General features: G+C 31.9%; 1 protein-coding gene across 1 annotated transcript in view; it reads right to left on the bottom strand.

Annotated features, from left to right (window-relative positions):
• Window positions 1-104: 104 nt before the first annotated feature.
• Window positions 105-10,215, bottom strand: part of LOC106476155 (nuclear pore complex protein Nup155-like) — a gene marked incomplete at both ends in the record, with an annotated part of 19,623 nt that continues 9,512 nt past the window's right edge. The window contains 8 exons of the mRNA XM_013936825.2: window positions 105-249; window positions 1,418-1,531; window positions 1,867-1,996; window positions 3,816-3,970; window positions 5,668-5,772; window positions 6,545-6,695; window positions 8,142-8,338; window positions 9,993-10,070. Coding sequence (XP_013792279.2) covers window positions 105-249; window positions 1,418-1,531; window positions 1,867-1,996; window positions 3,816-3,970; window positions 5,668-5,772; window positions 6,545-6,695; window positions 8,142-8,338; window positions 9,993-10,070 — 1,075 coding nt within the window. The remainder of the gene's footprint in view (window positions 250-1,417; window positions 1,532-1,866; window positions 1,997-3,815; window positions 3,971-5,667; window positions 5,773-6,544; window positions 6,696-8,141; window positions 8,339-9,992; window positions 10,071-10,215) is intronic.

Here is a 10,215-nt window from a genome sequence, read left to right as displayed (position 1 = left end):
ACACACCTACTATATATATATATATATATACACACACACACACATTATTAGATGAACCCTGGTATCAGACAAATGTTCTTTGAATCGTGCATTTTTAAATTTACCTATATTATGTTCAACAATCTTACCCTTATCTATTATATTCTGCCACAAACTCTCAATCAAGGTCGGGTCATAATGGCCAGCACAGTGTACAATGGAAAGTTTGCACTCAGGTAAGTCGTAAACTTCAGCAAAATCTTCATACAGCTGATTGAAAGAAAACAACCTTAAAAAATGTGTCGTATACAGGAATTACTTTCTGTTTTTCTCAATTAGATTTAGCAATTTTACAAAAGCTTTGGGTTTCAGCTAAATACATTAAAATACCAGTAAGACATAATATCTAACAGAAACAACAGTGGTACAAAAATATAAACATTTATAATTATTAACAAGTGTTTTTATATTTAAGAGTTAAGAAACCTATCCACATCAAAAAACCTCTGAAACTTCCATTCACCCTGTCTAAAATTTTTTGGATTAAGGATACTATTAAGTTCTTTACAGTAAAGTATTGATATCTACCTTTCCTCTATCCAACTTCTTTACAGTAAAGTATTGATATCTACCTTTCCTCTATCCAACTTCTTTACAGTAAAGTATTGATATCTACCTTTCCTCTATCCAAGTTCTTTACAGTAATGTATTGATATGGATAGAGGAAAGGTAGCAATACTTTACTGTAAAGAACTTATATCTACCTTTCCTCTATCCAAGTTCTTTACAGTAAAGTATTGATAGGGAGATATCAATACTTTACTGTAAAGAAGTTAGATAGAGGAAAGGGAGATATTAATATTTTACTGTAAAGAACTTGGATAGAGGAAAGGTAGATATCATTACTTTACTGTAAAGAACTTGGATAGAGGAAAGGTAGATATCAATACTTTACTGTAGAGAAGTTAGATAGAGGAAAGGTAGATATCAATACTTTACTGTAGAGAAGTTGGATAGAAGAAAGGGAGTTTCTTCTTCTTTCAAAGTTCTTTTCAGTAAAGTACTGAGACCTCTGTTCCTTCTATCCAAGTTTTTTAGTGAATAATATTGGGACCTTTAATAAACGTTTTTGTTTCACTCTAGTAAGTACAGGTAAATAATTAGTAACATTATCAAAGTCAAAGCCATCTAGTGAGCACTGATTGTAATACATGATAACATGCATAAATTTGGGCAAATATTTTTTATAAACATGGTGAATATCCATGTAATCTCTGGCATATCATGGAAGGAGTTTAAAAAGGCTACACATATTTTTCAGTTAAATTATAAACGTACAAGGTTTCATTTTTCATAATACTGTCAAAATGAATGTAGTCAGAGCACAATTAAGTTATTCTGTCATAAAGTTCACATTATAATGTTTAATTAGACATACCTGTGTTATATCCAGAACATCAGAATTGAGCCTAGATATAGCATCTTGTATGACAGGCAGTTGAATTGACTTTTTCATCAATGCCTCTAGAACTTGTAGCTGGATCCGTGCAACCTAAATAAAATAACACTTTATTGTAAAGATGTACTACTTCATACTAGTAAAACACAAAACATTAATATTTCACAAGGAGCAATCTATATTTAATATGTAAAGCTGTCCTTTCATTAATAACAAACTGGTCTCCATATGGTTCATGAAACTTCTGGTGTTTGTACCTTCTGTGCTCTGGTTATGAGTGATTAAAATGTAACATAGAAACACCTCCAACTATTCTTTCCTCATCTTGTTATTTACAACTTTTTTGAGAGAGTAATGATGATGGATGATATTAATAGCTTTAGGTTTTTGTAGTAAAAAAAATGCATCAGCCTATATTTCACACTTACTTCCATCTTTTCTTCCAGATCATGCAGAAATTCTCCTTCTCCAGCTGTTGTTATTCTCAGTTCTGAACTTTTTACACAGATGACAGCCCGAGACAAATACTCCAACCTTTGTTGAAGATTTATGTCGGTTCTGAAGTAAAAAACAAAATACAAATGTACATATACCCAACCTTTATTTGTCCCAGTTTTTCTTACACACACACATTACATGTCAACCACAAGCACGTTTTACAATTCAAAGTTATATAAAAAAAATGTTGATAATCTATAATCTTAAGCCACATTTATCTTGCAATCAAACCTCGTGACAGTAATACTGTATTCTATACCTCAAACACTTAAAGCTTTTTTTTGTTTAATAATTTATAAAAGTTACTTCTTTTGATAGATATCATTTAATACAGTTTAAGTTAAAATCTAGCCTTTAATTAAAATGTAACAAGTTTTAGATACATTTTATATTGATTTATACATTTCTTTCCTTCAACTTAGTTTACCCTTTACACCAGTTACTTAGACCAATAAGGTCTAAAGTAAACATGGCCTAACAAACAGTGGCTTTGGCAGCAAAACAAAATTTGATACAGTCGACCGAAAAATGATCTATCTAAGCCTACTTAACCTTCTTCCACGATTAACATTTATTATCCTATCCTAATGAACTATAAAATGATAAAGCAAGCTTTTAACAAGTGTGGCAGAAGATGTAAAGAAACATATTTTCTTCTAGAAACCCCTCATTATGTTTAGTCTTAACCAACTTGTTTCAATTGCTTTATGAATCTCTCTTGAACTAGAAGCCATATTAAACAGTTGAAAAGAACATTAATCAGTTAGATCACCATGACTTCTCAAAGTCAAGATATAGGGAGTTATGTCATACAATGACAACCAAGGTTGAGGAATAGTGGCTGGGTAAAATCGATAAAACTGAACCAGTTAACAGGTTTAAATTAACACTATTTTGTTAAAAACCATTTTGAGTTTCCTCCTAGAGGGCTGTGTGTGCCATATTATGCACAAACAAAATTCAGGAAATATACAAACACTAATGATTTCATTCAGAGCTTAGCTAGCTGAAATCAATACAAAATCAAAACTGAAACTTTTTTTAAATCTATATAAATCTAATAGTAGTGTCTGTTGTCTGTCCATGTAATTACTTTGCAGAGTGTGGATGAATCTTCACCAAAATTGGCATGGAGATTCATTAGGACCATGTGGTAGTACATACAAATTTTAAGTTTTGCGGTTTTTATGGGCATTTTTTACCACAACTTTGTCCCCTGTAGATGGATCTTCCCCAAATTTGGTATGGAGGTTCATTGGGTCCATGGGGAGATACATTCAAATTTTCAATTTTGCAGTTTTTATGGTCGTTTTTTACCACTACTTCGCCCCTTGTTGATGGATCTTCACCAGATTTGACATGAAGGTTTGTTGGGTTTATGTAGAGATACATGCAAAGTTGCAGCTTCACATTTTGTGCTTTGCAGTTTTTACAATTACATATAAGGGAAGCAACTTTTCACATTCTAACATAACCTTTCATTAATCATGAATTTACATAACTTCCGTACATGGGACAGGTACTCCTGCTAGTTGTATATATGACTGAATAAAACTTCAGTAAATAAATTTCAGTTCAAAAGTTTTTCTTTTTTTATATGTGGAAGAATAACAAAAAGTTAATTTTCTATATTTTTAATTCGCTGGTGCTATTTCTTCTTCCAGGTGTCGTAACTACTTTTTAAGAGCTTTAAACAAAACAAGTATCAAAGGTTTTCAATGCCTTGATTCTGTGGCTAAATTTGAATGCTTTTTAAATTTTTTTGTCTCCATTTGAACCTTGTATTTGAAAACTTACATAGTTTTTAATAGGTTACTTCCAAAATATGCTCTCCAAACACAAATCAAACTTTCAGTTTTTTGTAAGAAGCATAACTTACCCATGTCGATCGGCAAGTTTCGCTAGAATCCTCGCAGCTGCAGAATAATTCTGATTCTTTTCGTAAAACTTCCACATCAGTTCCACAGACGCTAGGTTATCTGGCTGTGCTGTGGTACACTGTTTCAAGTAGTTCTCCAAAAATGGTGACTTGATCTAAAATAAAAACACGGGTTTACCAAGAGTTCTAAAAAAGAATATCCTAACATATCCTATGTCCATGAAAGTACAACTGATATATCCTAGCTCTGTGAAAGCTAGGTTATCTGGCTGTGCTGTGGTACACTGTTTCAGGTAGTTCTCCAAAAATGGTGATTTGATCTAAAATAAAAACATGGGTTTACCAAGAGTTCTAAAAAAGAATATCCTAACATATCCTATGTCCATGAAAGTACGACTGATATATCCTAGCTTTATGAAAGTTGGCGTTATATATCTGATACATATACTATCCTTGTGGAAGTATGTCTGACGTATATCATACTTCAGTAAAGATGGGAGTGTACCTAACATTTACTCAATATACCAACCAATGTATCAACTATACATATGGAAGAGTCAATAGTTCTAGATATTCAGATGATTTTAAGTCAAAACTAACTTTTCTCTGTAACATATTACATATTTAATGAGCTACATATGATTTCCAATATTTTTTAATCCAAGATATCCAGTTAAACAATTTATTGAGGTTTCCCTACATTAACCTTGTGAGGCCTAAAACACACAAACACCTTATAAAATCAAAACCTGTTTGTTAATATTTAACAAGTTCCTCATTTTCTAGTAATGTTGGAGAAGATCACTTGGCAATAACCATAAAATTAACTTGAAAACATAAGTGAGTAGAAATGTATAACACAAAAACAAATACCTTGAAAGCACGAGTGAGGAGAAGCTAGAACATAAAATGAATTACCTTGAAAGCACAAGTGAGGAGAAGATAGAACATAAAATTAATTACCTTGAAAGCACAAGTGAGGAGAAACTAGACTATAAAAACAATTACCTTGAAAGCACAAGTGAGGAGAAATTAGAACATAAAAAGAATTACCTTGAAAGCACAAGTGAGGAGAAACTAGACCATAAAAACAATTACCTTGAAAGCACAAGAGAGAAGATAGAACATAAAATGAATTACCTTGAAAGCACAAGTGAGGAGAAGATAGAACATAAAATTAATTACCTTGAAAGCACGAGTGAGGAGAAACTAGACCATAAAAACAATTCTTATTTATTTTTATGAAACTTTATTTCAACATTCTCTAAAATCTACTTTATCAAAAAGAATTTTGAAGACCAGTTACTTTGTAAAACTGGTGCTTGTGTTTGACATATAGAGAAAAGTTAATAAGAGCTGGACAGCCAACTCAATTAATTAATATAATGAAATAACCCATTGATCAAAAATAATGATGTAATCCATTAATGCCATGAAAATAATAAACTAAATTAGTTTTCTTATTATTCCATCTATCCATGAAATTAAAATATTGTCTTTATGATTTCTCATTATTATATTCAATAAATTCAAGTTTGTTTTGCTTCATCAATTAGGGTCATGATTCATGAAAGTAATGAATTAATCAAAATTACCATATTTGAGTAATTGAATTATCCTAGTTTCGTGTGAGAATAACTGATGAGTTGAATGTAACCAATTACTGAGCCTGGCGATTAATCAATCAGCAAATTCTGCTAATTGTCCATCTATAAAGTTAATGTAATTTATCTTCCAAGTAGATCTGATAAACTGTTAAAAAAAAATGCAGTGAGTTGTACACATCCCAAAAAACACAAACTTAATGTAAGTTCCCTCCACAACAATCAGTACCAGGATCATTGATACATACATCTAACAACCTTTCCGTCTGATGCTGTTCTGTAAGCCAGTCATACAAAGCTACGTGGAAAAGTTCGTCATCAGACTTCAGGGCCAGCTGAAACATCTGCTCAAACTGAAACAAAAAAATTACCAGCTTTATCAGAAGACTTTACACACACTGGATCAGCAAACTCAAATTCTGCTATTGTCAGATCTTCCGAGTCAACATAACAGATTTTATTCTCAAAGGAAAAGACTATAATCTTAGAAAGTATAATGTAAAACAAAATGGCATATGAAAAACACAAGTAATATCAAACAATAAACCTCAACAGCTGTTTGTTAAACTTCATAGCTTTAAGTTTGATGGAAATATGACAACCACAACTAGTTTCAAACAATAAACCTCAACAGCTGTTTGTTAAACTTGATAGCTTTAAGTTTGATGGAAATATGACAACCACAACTAGTTTCAAACAATAAACCTCAACAGCTGTTTGTTAAACTTGATAGCTTTAAGTTTGATGGAAATATGACAAACACAAGTAATATCAAACAATAAACCTCAACAGCTGTTTATTAAACTTCATAGCTTTAAGTCTGATGAAAATATAACAAACACAACTAGTTTTAAATAATAAACCTCAACAGCTGTTTATTAAACTTCATAACTTTAAGTTTGATGGAAATGTGACAAACACAACTAGTTTCAAACAATAAACCTCAGCAGCTGTTTGTTAAACTTCATAGCTTTAAGTTTGATGGAAATGTGACAAACACAACTAGTTTCAAACAATAAACCTCAGCAGCTGTTTGTTAAATTTCATAGCTTTAAGTTTGATGAAAATGTGAATAACACAAGTAATATCAAACAATAAACCTCAACAGCTGTTTGTTAAACTTACATAAACTCTAGCTTCCTCCTGTGACAATAAGTTGGGATCTCGAGTTGGTGGGGGACCGGGAACTCTTGGAATGCTGGGAGACTGTGGGAGGGAGGTGCTGACAGTTAGCAAGTGACTTAAGTTCTCCATAACTGTTCTGTAACATTCCATTCTAAAAACATCAATGATATATAGTTCTTCAGTATACCTTAAACTAGAACTGATAAAACTTCAACACAGAATCAAATTTGGTACACTGATAGATGTTTATAACCTACAATTAGGTGTCAAATTTGGTCTCACTCTAAACCACGTGCAAGTTATTCAACAAAAACAGCTCAACTTTGAACAAACTTTTAAAGAGGATTAAGCATGCGACTTAAAGGAATGAAATCAAAATTGGCAACCAAATGATATCTAATCAAAAACACCTTAGGTGTGAAAAAAAAAAGTGTGACCAAAAGATGATTAAGCATCATGCCCCCAAGTTGAACAAAAAATGTCGCATAGCTAACCAATGAATGAATATTTACTGTAAAATTCTTATCAATGCTATAACTGCAGCTACCAGTTTGGTTGCCAATTTTGATTTAATTCCTTTAAGTTGCAGGCTGAATCCTCTTTTGGTCACACCTTTTAGGATGAGATTCTGTAATGTGCATTGCTAGTATCAGCTTATGGAGAATTAACTGATTTAGGATAAAGAAATATTGTTTTTCTAATATTCGTTTAATTATCTGTGTTGAAGTTTTATCAGTTGTAGTTTAAGATATACTGAAGAACTATGTATCATTGATGTTTTTAGAATGGAATGTTACAGAACAGTCATGGAGAACTTAAGTCACTTTATCTGATTGATTATCTGTGTTGAAGTTTTATCAGTTCTAGTTTAAGATATACTGAAGAACTATGTATCATTGATGTTTTTAGAATGGAATGTTACAGAACAGTCATGGAGAACTTAAGTCACTTTATCTGATTGATTAAAGAATATACATAAATGATAAGTATGTTTTTCTATCAAATAAAATTTCCATATTTTAGGTGCAAAGAACAAAATACACGTGTCTGTACTGTTGTCCTTTTCTTTTCTGTACAATGACTTTTAACAATTTCAGATCAATCAGTTGCTGTGATTTGGTCATTCTTTAATACAACAGGAAATCCACTTATTTCAGTTGTTAATTTCTAACAGCTTATGTTGACATGGCATCCCATATCAACATAAATGGAATTACTGACAAAAATAAAAACTGGAAAATTAAAAAACAAATCTCATATTTCTGACTTACTGACCAGTGATCTATGTACACTACTGGGCCAAAATCAGACCAAAATGAATGGAAAGAACCTCAAACTTACTGACCAGTAATCTATGTATACTACTGGTCTAAAATAAGAAATGAACCAATAAAGTCTGTTCCATTTCCAGTCACATCCATACACAGGAGAATAACGGAACCAATGAAGATCCACGGAAACATCACAAAACATCATCTTAGCATTAGTGCACTAAACAGATTATCCATTTCAACAACAACAACGCTCATTAAGTCTTTTAAACAAAGTACTTCATGGTATTTCAGATGAGCTCTATACTGTTGTTGACCACACTCACCTATTGGAATAATACTGTAACCCCTGCTGGTCCTCTGGTGGCTCTCCATTTTTGTAGAAATGTATGGCTAGACCTTGTGGATCTCGTCGCTGAGCGGCAGACAGTGATATGTCCAGAATACCTCTGTAATAACGAGCTTGTTGAAACAAACTGCACACAGATTGCAGGCTTAACTGGGGACTGACTTGCATACAAAGCTGCAGAAAAACAAAATTACTATTACACAAGATACCATCCTGCAGGACTTGTTTAACTACAAAAACTACTACTGCACAAGATACCCTCCTGCAGGACTCGTTTAACTACAAAAACTACCATTACACAAAAATACCCTCCTGCAGGACTTGTTTAACTACAAAAACTACTATTACACAAAATACCATCCTGCAGGACTTGTTTAACTACAAAAACTACTATTACATAAGATACCCTCCTGCGGGACTTGTTTAACTACAAAAACTACCATTACACAAGATACCCTCCTGCAGGACTTGTTTAATTACAAAAACTACTATTACACAAACTACCCTCCTGCAGGACTTGTTTAACTGCATTTAAAAGAACTTAACTTATGATCAACTAGTGTGAGACTTCTCAAAACAAGATCTAATATTTGTTTATCTTTACATCCATAAAGACTTAACTAGCATAGTTACTTAAAACAAAAAAGTCTACGTTTGATCCCTGTGTGAAGACCCGAGTTTCAAAGAAGCAAATTTTAAAAAACACTACGTGTTTGCACTTTTTTGGATCATATTGAACTTAATACAAAAGTCTTGTACTGAAAAAATTAACTTGCACTCTGTATGACAATTAACAATTGAAGTATCTTGGCATAAATCAAAAAGGTGATTAAATAAAATTTCTCGGGGAGATGTACATGCAAGTTGTGTTTAAAATAATTCATAACTTTGTTTACTGTAACTCAAGTGATGCTCCTGCTCGGAGACTTCAAGCTTGTTACACTAGTTTCATAGTTAGACATGGTTCAAAGGGCAATAAAATCATAAAGTTAAATGAAAACAGATGTAAACAGTTACAAGCTGGAGACTGTTTAGGATAAATAATTGTAGTCTTCAGTTACAATCTGAAATCATTCCAGAAAGAAAAAATTCCAACTTAAATCTTTTGTGTTCATTACAATGTCAGTCAAACAGACCGAGCCCACGTGGTGTTAGAAGAGATAAAATCTGAAGATTTACTGAAGAAACTTGATACTGATATAGCAGGTTCTAGAGGTTATGTAAATGAAATATGGAATTATAAGGTGAAAATAAGTATTGTAATTTTTTACATGAAAAATCCCCTGAGTCAGACTAGTCAATCTGAGTCAGACTCATTAAAGTAAATTTAGAAGGAAATCTTTAACAGAAATACTTCATTAAAAATTCTGATTATTTTACATCATATTTGTAATGTTTGCTGAAAAAGTGAACAAGTGTGAAGATATATTAATTCAGATTTATAGTAAAAATTAATACTTTAAAACAGACTTGGTTCAGTGCATTTAAGGTTAAAAAAGTCTAGATCAAAGAATGTCCCTGTTTCAGAACATTTGATCTCATGGTATTAAAAAAAAAGGTCAAAAAGTAAGAAAGCAATCTATTTTGTGTAAGAACATGTTTATTACATTAAATATTATTCTAGCAAGTTTGGTGACATTCTGTAAAAACCATGACTTCTCAATACACACAACACAATTGTGTTCAAATTAATATATTATTATATAAACAAAGTTAGATGATATGGTTTGTAAAAAAAGTTAAACAGTAATCAGATGCAGTAATAAAGAAATAGAAACAACAATAGTAGTTAATAACAAAAAACTAGTTTCTATAAAATTGTTCTTACCTGCAGAGCTTCCCGTAACACCTTTTCCTTCTCCTGTTTACTCTGGATGTTTCTTGCATTCACTAACATTTCATGTGCCTGTAATGCACAAGTTTTCTGTTATTAAAACATTATCATAGTTCAGACACTAATTCTTAATTTTTAAAAAATATTATTCACATATATAATCATTAAGTGTGTGTGTGTGTGTGTGTGTGTGTGTGTGTGTGTGTGTGTGTGTGTA

This window comes from Limulus polyphemus, unplaced genomic scaffold, assembly GCF_000517525.1.
Source record: "Limulus polyphemus unplaced genomic scaffold, Limulus_polyphemus-2.1.2 Scaffold9922, whole genome shotgun sequence".
Taxonomy (NCBI): Eukaryota; Metazoa; Arthropoda; class Merostomata; order Xiphosura; family Limulidae; genus Limulus; species Limulus polyphemus.
This window is presented reverse-complemented; position numbering and strand designations above follow the sequence as displayed.